This window comes from Esox lucius, chromosome 20 (genome assembly GCF_011004845.1).
Source record: "Esox lucius isolate fEsoLuc1 chromosome 20, fEsoLuc1.pri, whole genome shotgun sequence".
Lineage (NCBI taxonomy): Eukaryota > Metazoa > Chordata > Actinopteri > Esociformes > Esocidae > Esox > Esox lucius.
In genome coordinates this window covers 31244949-31264684 of record NC_047588.1, presented here as the reverse complement: position 1 = coordinate 31264684, position 19736 = coordinate 31244949, and the positions used below count along the sequence as shown (strand labels likewise).

Genomic DNA, 19736 nt, shown 5'->3' with positions numbered 1-19736 from the left:
GACAGTTTTCCACTTCTTCTCAGTCCGTCTAAAATGTGCTTGGGCCCAGAGAAGGCAGCAGCACTTCTTGATCTTGTTTATATCTGGTTTCTCCTTTGCATAGCAGAGTTTTAACTTGCATTTGTGTACGCAGCAATGTACTGTGTTCACAGTCAATAGTTTTTGGAAGTGTTCCTGAGCCCATGCAGTGATTTCCTTTACAGAATCGTGTCTTTTTTAATGCAGTGCCACCTGAGGGCTCGAAGATCATGGCCATCCAATATTGGTTTTTAGCCTTATCCCTAGCGTACAGAGATTTCTCTGGATTCTCTGAATCTTCTAATGATTTTACATACCGTAGATGAGATCTCCAAAACACATTGCAATTTACTGTTGAGAAACATCATTCTTAAATTGTTGCACTATTTGCCCATACAGTCTTTCACAGAGTGGTGAAGTCCTGCTAATCCTTACTTCATTCCAGAGAGGATGGGTCGGTCAGATCTTTTAATACCCAATCATGTTTACTGATCTGTTGCCAATTGACCGAATTCGTAGTGAAATGTTCCACCAGGTTTGGTTTTTAGCATTACACAGAGTTTCCCATCTTTTGTTGCCTCTGACCCAGCTTTTAAAAAATGTGTTGCTGGTATCAAATTCTAAGTGGGCATATATTTTTGAGTTTCAGTTTCAACACTTGATATGTTGTCTTTGTACTGTTTTCTATTGAATGTAGGGTTTACATGCTTTGCACATCATTGCATTCTGTTTATATTTACATTTTACGCAGCATCACAACTTTTTTTTGAAACAGGGCTATACTTTAAATATCCTTTTAAACAACCTTGACGTAATAACTATTCTGGGCTAAACAATGACAAAATGATTACAAATGCTAACAATGACAATTTCAAGGGCAACAAATAAATCACACATTGCATTTGCATATATTATATACACATGTTTGCTTACCTGACACCAATGGTGAACATGTCCAACAAGTGTTTCCCCTGGAGCCAACCAACCAGCATGATCACCCCTGAAAACCATAGCAAGCCTCATTAGCCACAGAAACAGGCTTGCAGCAATGACAGTGTAATGTCTAAACAGTCTACAGCAGGGGCTGGCAACAGTCGATCCTTTACGGCCCTGAATCTCCAGAAATTCAGTTAAGGAGATTTTCCAATGATATACAAAAACAGATTCATTTGAAATTGAGATCGTGTAATAGTAAATAAGGTTTAAAATTAGTAAATAGAATCTGATGTTGGGCTTAGTTGTGGTAGGTTTCAGGCGACACTAAATGGGCTTGGAGTGTGTTTTGACTAGTATCACAGCACCACACTTAGCTAGGAAAATAGTAGAAAATAGACAAAGAAAATAGACAAAGATGGACTAGGGAGGTCAGTGGTCTCGGTCGCAGCCTCTGGAACACATGTACTGCTGCAGCATGGGTTCGAATTGGGTCTATTGCACTTTCAGGAAAAACTACTCCATCATTATCAATGTCAAATTGAATAGAAATTATAAATATTATATTAAGTACCTATTATTCCAAAGGAATAAAGTGAGAGCTGTTTTCCAAGCAGGTCCATGCTTTTTTGTAAAGGTGTTTTGGGGGCCTCCTCAGCTTGCATCATTTTAAAAACCTCTCCAAATTCAGAATTCTCTCCTGTTCCTATGACGATGCCCTATAGGACAAAACAAATGGTTACAATGATGTAACATGGTGTAATTGCAATCCGTTAAAGAGCCACTAAAGAGCAGCAAGCTGTCCCCCAGTCTTTCACAACGATTATAAAGTGTCAAAAAGCAATTTGGATGGCACAGAACATGCAGGATGTGAGAGGTAGTCTGCTACTCTCTAGTGGACCTTGGGATTGATTTCACTAATTGCTAAGTTATGATGTTAGAGCATGGTGATGTTGCAGTTCACCACGACTGTTATCGGACCAGACATTCCTACCTTTGCTTTGCCACACCGCACCAGGGTGCCCATGAAGGCCACGTTACTTCGGGAAGTGATGTCACTGTTGGTGGGCTGGTGGGACGTGGACTTGGAACAGGGCGTGGTCTCTCCAGTCAGACTGGACTCGTCCACTGATAGGTCAGTTGCCTGGGGAGGGGTGAAAGGGTCACAAACATAACAAGGTCAACACCTTTAGCAATGGGTTGCCTAAGCTTTACATTTGTTATTACAGGGCTCTTTTCAGATGTGTCTATCACTAGTTGACATCTACTGCGTGTGTACGTGCCTTCAGAAACAATTCAGACCACTTCACTTTCTCCTCATTTTTGTGTGTTATATACTTAATATATAATTGGCAATTTTTTGCAATGAATCAACACACAATCCACAATACTGACAAAGAACTGAGAAAGATGAATTCTCATGTACATACATTTGCAGACCCTATATTCAGTACTTATGGTAGTGATCAAAGCTTTGAGCCTTCTTGGATATGCCTCTACCAGTTCTGCACACCTGGATATGGGCAGTTATTTCCATTCTCCAATGTAGACCCTCTTAAGTTCTTTCAGATTGAATTGGGAGCATCCGTGAACAGCGATATTGGACTTATCTGACCAGAGAATCTTTGTCAGTACCTTCCGTCTGGCTACTCTACTGTAAAGCCCTGATTGGCAGATCGCTACAGTGATGGTTGTCCTCTGGCAGGTTCTCTAAATCTCTGCATAGGAACTATGAAGATATGTTAGAGTGGCCAATGGGTTCTTGGTCACCTTGGGTTGGCTTGACGACCAGCTCTAGGAAGGGTAGTGATGGCCATTCAAGGCTTTATTACTTTCCAAAGGCTCTGTACTCTAAAACAAATCTGATACTCTTAGGTATAGAGTCCTCACAAGCATAATAAATCAGTGCAGACATTCTTGTACTGTATATATTCTAGAAAGAATATTGTTGGAATGGGTACGTTTTAGGGGAAGAGTCTGGGTTAGAGGTTAGAGGTTAGGGTTACATTTCTGGAATCCGTAGCTGCCATCAAAGGTTAGGGAAATAGGATGCTTACTGTAAATAAATTGTTAGGTGTGTGTTTCTGAGTCTATACATAGTACCTCAAAGAGCCGCAGATCAGCCGGGACTCTCTCCCCAACAGAGAGACATACTGTGTCTCCAGGGACAAGTTCCCGAGCCAACATGTGCTCCAGGTTTCCTTCCCGCACACTACAGAGAGAGCGAGGGAGACAGATTGATAGAGAGAGACCGAGAGGAGGTTGAGAAAGGCAGAGAAAGAGGTCATTTTTATAGGTTTCAAGCCAATGATAAAGCTATTTACACAGTATGAAAGTAATAATACACTACACTAATACTGGTTTTGAGAGTCCCAATATGCCCCTCCATATCATGTTTTAAGTGGAAATTAAATACATTTCTCATGTCCCCTTTTCTTTCAAAAGCCACCAGGGCTTTCATTATGCAGAAGTGTATGGAAGTAACATTGCAGGTAAGCTGCTTCCACACAATTGAATGTCACTCCACAATTTACAACTAATACATAAGTAAGAAAACGTTACAAGGAGCATTCAAGCAGGACAGTCGGTTCTCACCAATGGCATTCTGGAGGCACAAGTTTCCCCAGCTCCTCGAGGGACTTTTCAGAGCGGTATTCCTATAGAGAAACAGAGGGCAGAGCTGACAACTGTACTTGTGTCTCTTGTTCATTTTTCATGCCCTTCATTAATGATGGAGCAGGCATGCATTTCCAGTGTTCTGTCTATGGAGAGATGTCTCACACGCACACAGCGCTCTGTTCAACTGTGACCAACAGGCATCTGGCTTTGTGCTCTGAGCTTGCAGCACAACAGTGGCAGAGCCTTACACACCGACTCCCTGTCAAAACCAAGGGCCTTACAACACCATGACACTGTCTATACAGTATTTCCTGAAATGTATTGAATAATGCTTGAACCAATTATTTTGTAGTAAGAATATAGTGGAATTATCACAAGACCTTCTAAGGGGGGCCTCCTCTCCAAGCACTGCAATGTGAACAGAAATGTATTGTGTAGGGCATTTACTGACAACAAAAAGGTAAACAGATTTCTCAAGTTAAAACTTGAAAAGTCAATGTATTTTTCTAAATGTATTCTAAAAATGTAATCTGAAATTTCTCATCATTTCAGATTCATCTAGGTTTGGGAGCCGCTACTGTTGCTGTAAAAGTAAAGCACTGCATCACTTTCTGGCCAGGGGCATGATTGTTTAGGTAATGGTTAGTCTACAATACATTACTGATCAAACATGCACATAAAAAGTTTGGCAGAGGAATGGAAAAAGTGTCTGATAATTGTGATTTAAGTTCAAGGTAACTTTTTTCTTTGCGGGCTGAACTGGGAAATGTTCGGGGACAGACCAACCAAAACGCAGACTATTTCTGAAACACTGACCCGTCCAGTCACCTCAAAGGAAGGACATGGCTCAAGTCCATGGTTCCTGTGTGTTTAGTCAAGAAAAACATTAAAGCATGAAGTAAACCGGGAACATCAGATTTCCTGCTAGAAAGCAAATGACACAACACTACATAAGTCGAGGATGATTGAGGTGGAGGAAGACAACTGGTGGAGGAAGATAATTCACTTTGAGAACAATACTGACTGCAGCGTATTAAGCTGTTGGACAGTCGACATTGATAAGGGGCTGGTCAAGTTGACGCACAGATCTATCCCTAGAAGCCCAAAACTCTGTTGGCTTGTCAGACGGTATATACCAGTCTAAACTGAAACACCATGTTAAGGGAGCATGTCAAATATGGCACAATTCCTTGGTGGTTTACTCTCCATATCAGTGCCAACCAGAAGTGTTTTGGTTCTCCAGGAAGGAGATTGGGCAGCCCGGGTCTACATAATAATCAAAAGAAACTAACAAATTTGAAAGAGCGAATGCAACAAAAACATGGTCTTACCTGGACAAAGGCAACTGTAACAACTATTAGAATGGCCTTTCAGGGAGAAACAGAGGATACAGAAAGGGAGTGAGTGAATGGCAGAAAAAAAGCTTTAGTGAACTCAGTACGGTAGTACCAGTGTCATCAGTTGTCAACAACATGTTCACTCATAGTATTAAAATGCACGAGAATAACAGATGCATACAAATCAATTGTGAGAACAACGTGTGTGTGTGCGTGCGTTTGTCACGTGGGTTTTCATTGGGTGCTCTTACCACTGTGATGCTGATGGCGTCATCAAACTGCCGCATGAGCACACTGAGGACAGCGGAGGTGAGTAGCAGCATGATGAGTGGATCTTTAAACTGGGGGGGAGGAAAGACAGACAGACAGACAGAGAGACAGACAGAGAGACAGACAGACAGAGAGACAGACAGAGAGACAGACAGAGAGACAGACAGAGAGACAGACAGAGAGACAGACAGAGAGAATGATGCCATCTTTGAACTGTGACAGTCCAAAATCAATACCACATTCCACATCTGATGGTCTGAGGGTTAGTAATGAGTGTGTATGAGCGAGTTAGAATGTTTGGGTGTGTGTGTGTGTGTGTGTGTGTGTGAGAAAGTGTGAAAGTGTATACGTTTGACTCTAACATATAGAGCAGGGTCAGAATAAGGGATTATATCCAGAGAATGCAGTCCAAAAACATGGAGCATGTTCATTGTCACACAGTTTCCTCAGTCTCAATGTGACAGATCCCTTTCCATGACATGTAGCTAATGTGTTTGAGGTCCCTTTCCATTACCTCAAACCCATTAGCTACATAAACAGAGAGAAGGCAAACCTCAAAACACACTAGCAACACAGAGAGATGGCAAATTTCAAACATACCAACTACATAGACAGAGAGATGGTAAATCAGGTGATACATTTCAATTAGGCTGCATAGTCACATCCCGTCCACGACATAAAAAAAAATGATACGCTGTGAATCAGCCAGAGACTAATGGCCGGCTGCTCCATCTACAGCAAAGCAAAAGTGTACTTAACACAAGATGCTGTGTGAAAGTCGGCAGACCCAGACTATCATTTCTGGGGGTGCACAAATTAGCCAGGCAATGGCACCGTGGTAGTAATCGGCACGTTCAATACCTACAAAGTGGTAATAAAAAGGTGGTAAGAGTGACTAAAGGCCTTCAGAGCCTTGGCTTCCTGGCTACATCTGACAAGAACAGGAGCCTCATATGGGCAGAACCATTAACTCCATAAACACTGGCATCAAACGCAGGGAAGCAGGGATAATTCAGCCCCTCTCGCACACAGAATGACCTGTGCTGGCAGTAGGGCTTGGCTAACATCTGGAACAGTCATTGACTACGCACTTCCAGCCAAGCAGTCTGCCTTTCCTGATGGTGTCTTCCCATCATAGGGTTAGGCTATATCAACACCAATATGTTGAGTCCGTTTTAGAGAGCAATCTGACAAACAGTGATGAATGACTTCATGCCACAGAGACTAAAACAAAATCTGCATTAACACATGAGGTACAGCAACAGAGGGGGTTTATGCTGACGCCAAACTAATGCTTTGTGCTGCCTTCTCGCTTTTGTTCCTTGAAACACCAGTGGGAAAATGACAAACACTCATACACACGCACATTTGCCCTAAAACCAGCACACACAGGAGATTGCTTATCTCGAAACGCTGTATGGTCTTGTCTGTGTGTAGCAGCCTTGTCTGAGGATGAAGGTTGAATAAACTATGGGGCTGACAGGGACATTGGACTGACATAGGAAGAATCACATCGCAGTTCTCTTCTGGAGACAACCTGACTGGTTGGTATGTCTGTATGACACTAATAAAAATAAAATAAAACGCACAACCGGCAGTTATGGATGAAGGCCATCAAGAAAATAATATAACCACCAAAACTGTTTTTATTCATAAAAAATAAAAGAAAGAGTTACATCTTGTCAACTGTCTTTGATGCTCTAACAGCCCTAAAATGTGCAGGATTATATTGTGCAGAGAAGCGATAGGAATCTAGAGTTCATTGCTTGCTTAGTCCTAAATAGATAAGCCTTAAAAGATTGCTGGCTCTAACTATTTGACAACTGACCATGGCATAATTTGACCTAACCCTAACTTGAACAAATCCTAATGCCTTATTTGTTTGGTCTGTGGTGAGGATCAAACCCTGGTCGCCCGTGACAGCCTGCTTACGCGGTCCGACAAAAAAACGACCCAGACCAGACCATCTCTGCTACTTCAGTAACTTAGTAAGGGAGCATCAGACGACTCCATAAGAGCATGTAACTCAATAGGGGTGAGATCAACACTGAGCCATCATCTGATCTCACAACACAGCTAGGGGAGTAGTGGAATGACACCTTCCCAATTCAGAAAGTGGGGAGGGATGAAAAAAGATAGGGTGAATTAACAACTGTTTATTTTTACTGTAGATAACATCTATTCTAACCTTGGAGTACTGTTTTTCAAACAACAGCTTCCACAACGTCACATAGGGGAGTTTCATTGGTCGGGAAGTGCGTGAAGTATTTGTCAGCATGTTGCCATGGCAACACGAGGCTGCATCTCATGTTGATGGACTCATTTTTTGGGTGGCCATGGTGGGCTATCAAAGGCGGTGAAACCAAGACAGACAGAGTGCAAGAGAGAGTCAGAAGGAGACAGACAGAGAGATGTAAAGAGGAAAAAACTGCTTCTCAGGATGACAACTCTATATTTATCAGACTGCTCAACACTTTGCTTCAAGCCATGGAGGACTGAACCTAGGCACAGCAAAGCAACCCAGTTCTCACCTCCAGTCTTCCTACATGATCTCTTCTGCCCATTTTCCCACCACATTTCTCCTTCCCGTTTTCCCTTCTCTTTAATTGGTCAGTGCCTTTATTTTGTCCTCACATTTCTCTCTTTCCCACTCTCAATCATTTTAGCTCTCATTTTTCCCTCCCTTCTCCAGAGGACACTAGGAGCTTTTATCCTTGCTGAGGATACCAAGTGATCTGTGATATTTGGCATGTACCAAACAACAGCATATAGAGGGCTATTTCCTAGAACTTTTCTGTCCCTACTGCAGGCTAACCATCAGCTTTAACGGAGCACTCACTCCAAGCAGTAGCCTGTACACAAAGAGATTGCACTGGCAAGACAATGGACGTTTACCATGAACTTCAGCTAGTTAACCTCAAATTTTTTTTTTTTATTTGTTATGGGGTTCTCATTCCATGAATTCGCTACCATGTTTTGGTTTTTATAAAGATAACTACCAGGATCGTATAGATGCCCCTGATGAAGGACTTGTTCAGAAAAATGGAGATCCAACATGCTTTCTCAACTTTCCATTTTCTAAAAACAAGTTTTCGGACTTCCGACCAATCACCACATACCAGCCTCTATCTGACAGGGAAGAAAGCTAGTAAATAATATGCACGACCTGCTGAAAACCCCCAAATTAACGCACAGCCCACCAGAGTGGCGTGATCAAGACACGTGGCAAAAAGTGGAGGTATACATTGGCTTCTGTGATATGAGTCTCCATAAAGAAATCTAGTATCAGTCAGGACGCATCAAGTCTAAGTATCGGTCAGGACGCATCAAGTCTAAGTATCGGTCAGGACGCATCAAGTCTAAGTATCGGTCAGGACGCATCAAGTCTAAGTATCGGTCAGGACGCATCAAGTCTAAGTATCGGTCAGGACGCATCAAGTCTAAGTATCGGTCAGGACGCATCAAGTCTAAGCGTGTAAGAGATGCCACTCACTTGGGAGATGTACTTCTTCCAGAGAGGCTCCTCCTCATTGATGTCGAACTCATTCCAGCCATGGTAGGCACGGCGACGGGTCACCTCACTGTTGGTCAGGCCGTACTGCAGGTCAGCCTGAGGAAAGGAACATGGTGACCTACAATATTGGTGTCAGATATCGATCACCCGTTCATGGGATGAGATGGATTCACCCTTCAATGTGCTGGATGGGCCTTGTTAAACACAGTGATGCTGACAACTGTACTTAGAAACATTAAATGGTATGGCATTGACTGAAGTTCATTCCATCTTTCCATCATCACTGGGCCAGACATACCTGCAGGATACAAGTTACTTCGTTCACCGGTAGTTCACTGGCTTTCTTTGAGGTTAATACTGGAACCATGGTCTCATCTTCACATTGGGGTTGTATTTCGGAAAGCTGCAAGTCCAACAGAAACAAAAAATTATTATCATACACAATTCGGTCAACGGTGTAATCCTCTTTGATATAGCCTCGTCAGATTAGTTGGTATCCCAAACAATGATACCGTAGCATTTCTAATACCACTGACTTAAGATTAAAGCTGTAGTTTAAGCCGTGACTCCACTATGCCAACGCTGGTTCTGCCAGTATAACAGATGTCCCACTAACCACCAGTGTCCCCCGTCGTCAGACCAACAACATCACTAACACGGAGGTTAGGCGTACCATGATAATACTAATGTTAATCAAATGCTGTTAGTGGATGGTTTCAAAAGGCATGGTTGGGAAAGGACAGTACTTCACAGCAACGCGCCATGTGCCTATTGGTCGCTGTGCAAAGCTACGGCTTCAACCTGGTGTACGGGTAAGAAATCTAACATAAGTTAGGGGGTGACAGAACCTAAATACAGACACAAAAATCTGCACGCTAGGCTCACATGTTCTCTAATCCCACAGCAACTGAGGTCTAGCAAAAGGCAGTTCTCTGCCAAGACAGTCAACTGCCGAGGTCACCCGTCAATCCTCGCCAACCGAACCGTCTCCCCGTGTCAACATCATGCAGAGGGCAGCAAGGTTGACCTTTGCCTGACACGGTAACTAAACAGGCCGGAGATGAAATACCTTTTCTGAACGAACTCATCGCTACCAGCCTGCGTCTCTTGGTCCTGCCTGTACCATGTACTGTTAAAGAGGTATCCAGCCAACATCCGTCAGTGAGTCTACTCCTCCAGAAACACCAAAGCCCTCTCCTTCTCCTTGTCTGGTCTCTTTCCCATCTACTCTCCGGGAATTAGATGCGACAAAGCATCTTGCATAAGAGGCTGGAGAGTGCGCTGTACGCCTGAGAGGATTCCCTTTAACGAAGAGTGACAAGAGCTTAAACCTTGATCAGAATGGACTTGTCTTTCCTCATCGTCACTCCCTCTCTATACCATACCATGTCTCTTAATCTCTCTCTATACCATACCATGTCTCTTAATCTCCCTCTATACCATACCATGTCTCTTAATCTCCCTCTATACCATACCATGTCTCTTAATCTCCCTCTATACCATACCATGTCTCTTAATCTCCCTCTATACCATACCATGTCTCTTAATCTCTCTCTATACCATACCATGTCTCTTAATCTCTCTCTATACCATACCATGTCTCTTAATCTCCCTCTATACCATACCATGTCTCTTAATCTCTCTCTATACCATACCATGTCTCTTAATCTCTCTCTATACCATACCATGTCTCTTAATCTCCCTCTATACCATACCATGTCTCTTAATCTCTCTCTATAACATACCATGTCTCTTAATCTCTCTCTCCCCTTTCTAAAATAATGAATGAAAAGGTCAGTTTGAAGAGCTGTAGAAGAAACACTAGTGAAAGAGAGGGATTTGAGGGGCTGAAGGATGTGTGCTCTAGCATCTCCTTGTCTTTCCTCTCTTCGCCCCCCAACCTTTCTTTACTACTCCCCCCACTCTCCAAGCTTCAGAAAGTTTGCAGGACCTCGACATACCAAACTGTGTATTTCCCACTGTTTAGGGTTAATCATTTCCAGGCAACTCAAATTAGATCCAGGTCAAACTCTACTAATGAGGTTATAGACAGTGAGGACAGAGAAAGAGAACAGAGAGAAAGAGAGAGAACAGAGAGAGCAGGGAAAAGGCCTATGCCCTGAGGAGGGAAGCATTTGGCTGCAACACAGCACACAAAGAGATGGAGTAGATGAGAGGTTGTTTGGAACAAAATGTAGGTTTATATACAGTGCCCTCCAGTAAATATGGCTGTGGGAAAATTGAATTGTTGTTTATCAGCTTGATCTCACAAAAAACGATGAATCTAACCTTGAATTCTGTGAAAAGTAAAAACAAAAATCTTCATTAATAATTATTTTACTCAAAAACCTCTGCTTGTTAGCAATTATTGGTTTCATGCCATGTGTTTGAATAAGCAATAATGTTTTTTTTATTTTAAAAAGCACACAGGCTTTTCAAAATATGTTTGAATGAATTCAAGGGCACACTACCTCACACCAAAGAAAGCTGGTCAGATTTGGCAGACTGCAATAACTTATGGTCTCATGTCCAAGACCAGATGAGCCATGTTCATAGCAGATTGGCTGCTAACCGTTAAACAGGTTGAGTATGAATCAAAGTCCAAGCAATCAATTTCTCTCTCACTCTTCCATATTAGCTTATTTAGGCTATATATACACACACACACGCCAGATGAACTTCATGGATGAAGTGTATCACATGGATCAAATAAACACACACCCTTATATAAATATGTGCAAGATGTGTGCTGTGCCTTGACCAGTGGTGCAGGACATAAAGAGAGGACACTGGCACACTGTAACACACCCTCTACTGAACCTTTTCTTGTGGTAACTAGTGAGCCCATCCATTCCCTATGCTTTTGTGTGTTTCCATGGCACCTGTCCATACATGTCGAACAGTACCATTGTACAACACTATAAAAGGATCACAGCAATACTCTAGCCTTACTCTAGCTCAGGTGAGGCAAACTTTTTGGCACGGGGGCCCACATAAGGATTTTAATATTAAATGGAGGGCCACATATGTTTTGTAATTTGTTCATAATTTTTTGTGGGCTAGAAAGGGGCAATAATTAAGACATTTATACAGTAGATCCATAATAATGACTAAACAGTTTCAAGCCAGATTCAGATGTATAAGAATGGGCAGGTGAGTTATGTTGTGACGCTGTGAAAAGGCGACACCGGGGGTTCTTCCTCTGTCCAGTGTCTGTGTTCTTTCGTCCATGTTAAGCTTTTCATTTCATTGGTCAGTCTGAGATATGGCTTTTTTCTGCAACTCTGCCTAGAAGGCCAGCATCCCAGAGACACTTCTTCACGGTTTACATTGGAAATGGTGTTTTGCAGGTACTATTTAATGAATCCAGCCAATTAAGGACCTGTAAGGTGTCTGTTTCTCAACTAGACAGTTGTGCACTGGGGCCTCCCACTCTTTCTGTTCTGGTTAGTGCCAGTTTGCGTTGTTCCGTAGAGGGAGATCTTGAGTTTCTTGGCAAATTCAAGCTGTTATTGCCTTAATTTTTCAGAACAAGAATAGACTGACAAGTTTCTGAAAAACATTCTTTGTTTCTGAAAATTTTTAGCCTGTAATCGAACCCACAAACGCTGATGCTGAAGATACTCAGCTAGTCTAAAAAAGGACAGTTTAATTGCTTCTATAATCAGCACAACAGTTTTCAGCTGTGCTAACTAGGATTGCATATTTTCAGGCTTTACCTTAATCGATGGTCGACATTGTAAAATATCTTAATCTTTTAGGATCTACAATAAAGATTCTATGACAAGAAATCTCCAATGTGTAATTATTTTCCTAAATAAAATCATTACATCGTGAAATATAAAATGTTTACAAGACCTGGACATATTTGATACCATGTAACGGAAACAGTATATCTTAAAACACAAATAGTTAAAAGATCAATGAAAAATAAGTAACTTTAAACCTAGGCCTGATTTTTAAAAAACTAACAAAAAAATCAATCGGACTCACCATTGTTGGATGAGTATGCCTACTATCCTACATTTAAATGAGGTGGAAAATACTAAGAATATACTAAGAAAATACTAAGGGCTCTGTGGATATACTAAGAGTAGTTTATACATATCAAATATAAACAAACTATCCGCAAAAACAAGAAGCCTTTTCCGTTACTAAAAAACAACAATGTAAAATGAAGCGTCTTTGGACGCCAATAACTAAACTACAGCAAGCTGACCCGATTTCCAAGCAAGCCTATTGATTTTTATTTTCATAAATGGCGAGGAGCAAGTCGAGAGCACATGGGGGGTATGGTTAGTCCAGCAGGTGAAAACACCCGCTTGGATGACACTGAGGTCGCGGGAATGCGCTTGTATTTCCGCGGGAATCTTCATTTAGCCTACCTTCCACCAGCCCTTTGGATTTCCATCCAGCGGTGGTAAAATATCCCGCAGAAAGTTACTTTATCTCAGTAGCGCCTCTCTATGCTCCCGGTGACTGTGCCTCGCAATGGAATGCTATATTCCGGTTCCACCTAATTCATTAACCGCAAAAAAAACCTCACGGTCAATAATATTTAAGGGCATCATATCCGTCTCTATTACCAGGCAAATCCCTTGTGTTATTCTCTGCCTGTTGTTGATTACAGTTATTTCTAGCAAAATCGATATTATAATCGTTTGACGATGTTTGTTTGTCAAGTAATACATCCAGCCCACTATCTTCCTTTTGCGTACTAAAGTGTTAACCTGTGTTATATGTATGCAAAAGGAAGATATTGGGTTGAATACCTAATTGGCATAGCCTAGTCATTGTATTATTTTAACACACAGTATTTGCAGTGAACATGATCATTTTTTAAATCAAAATGATCACAAACCATGCTTATTTTTGCTTGCTTAATCTGTCATTGGATTATACCGCTGTAGATTATTCAGAGGGTTCCCCGCCTTACATTGCATTCTCAATTAATACTAAACTGAAATTGCCAACGTCAAATAAAATGACCGTCAATCAAATTCTTTTTGACAATGAATTTGGTAATGATCAATAAGCCTTTTAAAATGATAAACTTGGATTTGTAAACATAAAAGGACTTCGGAACACAGGAGTGATGGTTGCTGAAAAAGGGCCTCTGCATGCATATATAGATATTCCATTACAAATCAACCATTTCCAACATTAACAATGTCTACTCTGATCAACTAGATGTTATTTTAAAGGACATTTCTAAGTGACCCCAAACTTTGGAATGGTAACATATATCAGGTGTCAGGTTGAAAGGAACTATGTGCACCTGGTCTTTGTAAACTCTAAGCCCTTGAACATTAGTTGGCACACTATCTGATACAACACATTCAAGTGTCTGGCTAATGGGAACTTCACATCACCAGTTCTGAGGTTGCACTTATACTCTCTAGTTCAAATTTTCTGTTATCTCTCATAAATATATAAAAGTCACATGGGCATGCCTTATAAAGAGAACAAACTTGAGGACGTAATATATCCTGTTAAGCGATTCCTTTGAACAACAGGTGTGCTTGCCCTTGGTTAATGAAGATCTTGTGAAAATTGAAAAGAGAAAACGGAAATAATTTATGTAAACAATGATCGCAATTATTTATTTTTTTAAACAATGGTTCACCACTTAGATTTCTTTATGGTCTCAATGTTTGCATGATAAGCTGCAGAGTCACAAACGTTGGCCACATGACATGAACCACAGAGGGGGCTGAGGAGTAAGCCATATTCCCATTCGATTTAGAGGATATCATCGCAAAAACAAGAAACATGTTGATATAGGCCCATACCAGCACCGCACCAAAGCATCTGGGTTGTTGACTCTCGCCTACTATAAAAGCGCAGCCTATCTGGAAGAACACAGAGTTCTACCTATAGTATGTATGACTCCTTAATGCTCAGTGGTTGTGGCAGTGTCACGTGGATCTCTATGTTGTAACTGTTGTTGCTCATTAACGGCAGAGTTGTTTTTGTTGCGTTGTGTGCAGAGGCACATTTTCCACACAATGAAATGCACACGCACTACAGGCGCCGGAGCGCATGTGAGAAACCAATGGCTCGCTCCAACAGGCCTACCCGCTCAGCCGGGCCGTGCAGATTGACTCATCATTTCCTGGATTCCCCTGCGGTGTTATCGACCATGCAGCCGGATTTAGGGTCACAAAATATTGTTTGTATAAAGGGCGGGCGGGTTGAACATTGAATTATATTCCCAGGCCTAACATTTCTTAAGAAGCATTATCACTTACATTATACAATGAGCTTGCAAAATGCAAAGCTAACCAATCAAAACCTCACGTATGAAAAGATAAGATCTGTAATGTTGCAATGATGCTCCTGAAATTCAGGAACATGTCAAAGACATACTGAGACACAGTGGTTAATAGAAACCTTTTAGACTAACCCAATGAGGCCAGTACAAGGAAAGGTAAACTACAGTGCTCATACAATCAGTCATCCTGCAATGGCCTTTAGGCTATGTTACCAAGGAAACAAAGATCAGCAGCCTAACTAACATACACACAACTAATACAATATATCCCACTCTCCATTTTCCTCACAGACACAAACACAAACACATTGCCAGACAGACTGCACGTACCATAGGTATTTTTTCCGGATGCGCCATTTCCATCGTAGATCAGACTGTTGCTACCTATCAATTTCAATTTTCAGCGGCTGAATCACAGTCCAAGGAATACCTTACTCTGTCGCTCTCTCTCAAAAGCTGACAGAGGTGATATGTACTACTGGAGAATTGTGCTTCCTTATTATGTAGGCTATTTATACAAGAACGTCCCACATGAAAGATTACACCAGGGTTGAACACACCTAAACAATCAGTCTAGAATGTCACATGGTGCAGTTAGTGTGTTACAGTAGGTAGAGCCTATAAGGCCAATCTGAAGGAGTCTAAGGTGTTTGTGGTGTTTCAACCTTGACCTTGCAGTCCCATTACGCTCATACCTGTATACGGGCTGAAAATTGCAGATCTGGGCACTGATGAATTGCAACGTATTGACTGTACAATAACACGCAATACATGATGTCAGAGCTTAGCCTCTATGCTTTGGTGTATGGTTATTGACTGGCAGCTATTCTAAAGCTAACGTGCTGTAGTCAAAGTCAATCAATCAAATTTATTTATGGAGCCCTTTTTACATCAGCAGTGGTGACAAAGTGCTTTTACAAAACACCCAGCCTGAAACCCCAAGGAGCAAGTAACAGTGTTGAAGCACAGAGGCTAGTAAAAACTCCTTAAAAAGGGGCTGAAATGCTGCAAATAAGTCATGAAAATGCTGCAAATTAAAAGGAATGAATGCTTTGTGAATAGGGCTGTTTATAGTGCTCTAATATGGGGGTGTCAAAAATACAGATCCCATAGTAATTAAACAAGAAACCAGGCAAGCCTAGTTCAGTCAACGGCCCGCAATAGAAAATGTTGCCACCTAGAGATTCGAACCCGGGCCGCCCACGTGAAAGGCTGTGTCGTTAATCACTACACCATGGAGAAGTACCAGTGGCTGTTTTAATAGTTAATTGGCCATTCGTGAATTATATTTTTTAATAGTTAATTGGCCATTCGTGAATGACATTGAAACAGTTAAACTGACTAACGTTTCTTACTAAGCATTCACAAATAGCGGCTATGTATTGTTTGCCACTGGCCGTTTGAACAGCGTATTAGCCAGTAATAAGCTTTACCAGTATCTACCAACTTACTGGAATAGTCATAAGAATAGAGCAATTGCTAGCGAGTCTGCCAAAGCTATTTCATTTCATGGCATAAGAATGTATTTTTTTCTTCCATTCGTGAATGACATTTATACAATAACTATCAATAAAGGCGAGGATAACTAACTTTTTCATCAAGTGAAAGATGAGAGAATCATGGAATCTACCAGAAATAATTAATACATGTCATTGCTCTCAATAGATTCGAACTTCGGTCTTCCACAAGAGAGGCACTGTCTTTAACCACTACGCAATGGCTTTACACGTTTCTTATTAAGTTCACCTCCACAATAGCGTCTATGAACTGTATTGCTTTTGCCACTGGCCGTTTTAACAGCATCTTAGGCAGTAATAGGCTTACTAGTATCTACTAACTTCCTAGGAATAATCATAAGAATTGAGCAATTTCTAGCGAGACTGAAGATGAAATATTCCATGAACGAAACGGTCGCAATAAAAACGTCTACAATTTCAGCCAATACGGAATAATTCATAATGTCTACTTCACTTTGCCTGTGAGGAGATACGAACTCAGGACCTATAGTTCACAAGTCCGCCTCTCTAACCACTTCGCTCTTCTTAGCCAGCTCCCCTTATGCTGTCTGGCAATAATAATAATAATAATAATAATAATAACAAAAGATTTTATGCATATTATTATTATTATTAATAATAAATACAAATATGAAAAAAGTGTATATAATTTTTTGAATTTGAAATATATTGTTCAAACTGTGGACAAGCACTTAATGCCTTTGTTCAGACCACTTCACTTATTCCACATTTTGTTGCGTTAAACTTAATTTATAATTCAATTATAAGTGATTTTTTAATAATTATAATCATAGGATTCAGTTATAATGACGATCTATTCAATAGCCCATAAGGACAAAGCGAACACATTTTTTTAAAATTGGCCATGACACTCCAAATTGAGCTCAGATGGATCCTGTGTCCTTTGATCATCCTTGAGATCTTTGTAAAACTTTTATCTTTTGTCATTAGTGGCTATTGTGCCTTGAGGCTTCAACGATACTTTTGGGTGTTTGTGTGTGCGTTGAGTGTCTAATTAAAAATGACAAGAGGGTGTGGGCCTACTTAAACATTGGGAGCTTTAACATTATATCACTTAGTCAATAGAACAAGTCAAACGATGCGTGAAGATGACGGTGCTCCAAACAAAACAACTTCCAGTGTGTCTGCTCTAGTTTCGACACCACAGCTAAAAAAAGATCTGACTTTAGACACTTGACTCTGCAATTTTTTTTTCAAATGTAAACATAAATAAAAGGGCATTTAAATACAAGTGCATAAGTTAAAGACAATATTTCATCCTCTCAAACCGTTTGTGACACGTACCACACATTTTCCAGTAATATTAATATCTTTCCATTTCATCATCAATAAATGTGGCAAAAACAACAATAATAAAATGCATATAAAATCAGTACAATGTTGTTAGCTACCCAGTTGGGTCCTTACCTTTGGTCTAGTTAATGTCCCATAATCTCCAAACTGCTCCCTGTCAATTGCTGCAGTGATTACACTTTTCATATTGCCTCTCAGAATATAAATTTTTTTACCCCAGACAACATAGTAATGAGTTAATCTTGACCAGTGCAGCAAAGAAAAAGGGGACTTGGTCAAGCCCTTTCTGGATGTAACGCCCCATGCACGTGCAAGCACCCACACAGCCTCAGTGATAATGCTGCTTCTGAATGTCAAAGACACATCTAACACCTACAAATGGTTGTCCTTAATTAAGGGCACACAATCAGGAGAGCAAAAAAGTTACAAACACTGTTCATTTAAGACTAAAGCAAGAAAAAGAAAACGGACACTCTTACATGCACAGGTTCACTCACAAAATGACTGGCTAGATTATTTCTGAGTTAACCAAGAAAATGAAGTCTTACAAAATTAAGCAGATGCCAGATTATATTCAGTGTGTTCATATGTGCGAAGGTAAAAAATACAGTGCCTCGCACATTTATTCAGACCACTTGGATTTCACCACTTCCTACTGTGATAGATGGATTTGACTGGTCAGGTCAAGAGTTTGCTAGCAATGCTGCAATGACAGATTAATCAGGATAGGTTAGCAGGATACATTCTGCAGAGAGAATCAACAAAACAGCACAGCGACACAAAAATGTGTCTTGAATATGACTACAGGGCAATTCCGCATACAGGGCAATTTACAATAAATATCTTTTAATACATTTATTTTTCAGATTTGTGCCAATTCCTCGGTTCTTAGGAAAAATTGAATTATCAACAACAAAAGTATTAAGGAAATTTTGCAAGTAAATCATATAAAAACAGTCTCCTCCAGTTAAAAATTTTAGGAGGAGATGAGGTCCTTGTCCACACCTGCGGATTACCTGGTTTGGGGGGCCCGTTGCTGTCCCTGTCCTTGTCCACCTGGTCATACTTCTGACCTAATCTAAAATCAAATAGACTCTGGATTTATTTATTATTCCAATTGGACTCTTAATATCTCACCCGGCACAGCCAGAAGAGGACTGGTCACCCCTCTGAGCCTGGGTCCTCTCTAGGTTTCATCCTACAATTCGACCTTCTTAGGGAGTTTTTCCTAGCCACTGAAATCCAACACTACTGTTGTTTGCTCCTTGGGGTTTAAGGCCAGGTGTCTCTGTAAAGCACTTTGTGACAACTGCTGTTGTAAAAAGGGCTTTATAAATAAATTTGATTGATTGATTGATTTAAAAGATAAAATATACACAATGTCACATCCATAACAGAGAATGTCACAATGATTGATTTTCATAATTGTTGTTTTTGAATGCAGCCAAGCCTTCCTATCAATTCCACCCCTCAGATTTATATATTTTCGTAAATGTTTCGGTTCTCCCAAAAATCGATTTCCTTCACATTCATGACAAAAGTTCTGTTGTTGACACAAAATTATAAGTAAATCCACAGAACATTTCCTCTGCAGGGCTCTACAAATATAAACCTTAACATACTTTAAGTAATTTTGTAAGGCACTTTCTTTCTGAAAATGACACATCCATAATGTTGGAATTGCCTTAAAGCGTTATTATTTCCCTCAACAATACACATACACCGATCCGTCTTAACATTATGACCACCTGCCTAATAGTGTAGGTCCCCCCTTTTTCCGCCAAAACAGCCCTGACCCGTCGAGGAATGGACTCCAGTAGACCTCTGAAGGTGTGCTGTGATATCTGGCACCAAGACGTTAGCAGCAGATCCTTCAGGTTCTGTAAGTTGCGAGGTGGGGCCTCCGTTGATCGGACCGCACATCCCACAGCGCATCCCAC

The 19736-nt window shown here is 40.9% G+C and overlaps 1 protein-coding gene across 5 annotated transcripts in view; it reads right to left on the bottom strand.

Annotated features, from left to right (window-relative positions):
• atp2c1 (ATPase secretory pathway Ca2+ transporting 1) overlaps positions 1-19736 on the bottom strand; it is a 37500-nt gene that overhangs the window by 10330 nt on the left and 7434 nt on the right. For 3 of the 5 annotated variants that reach the window (XM_010905223.5, XM_010905226.5, XM_010905224.4), the window contains exons 2-10: positions 8990-9094; positions 8671-8787; positions 5159-5248; positions 4902-4937; positions 3547-3608; positions 3055-3163; positions 1946-2095; positions 1526-1670; positions 952-1018 (exon numbers count right to left, since the gene is read on the bottom strand). In XM_010905223.5, coding sequence (XP_010903525.1) covers positions 952-1018; positions 1526-1670; positions 1946-2095; positions 3055-3163; positions 3547-3608; positions 4902-4937; positions 5159-5248; positions 8671-8787; positions 8990-9094 — 881 coding nt within the window. Of the gene's footprint in view, positions 1-951; positions 1019-1525; positions 1671-1945; positions 2096-3054; positions 3164-3546; positions 3609-4901; positions 4938-5158; positions 5249-8670; positions 8788-8989; positions 9095-9760; positions 9919-15295; positions 15450-19736 lie in introns of those variants that run through there. The other 2 variants (XM_010905222.5, XM_010905225.5) reach the window with 2 other exon arrangements.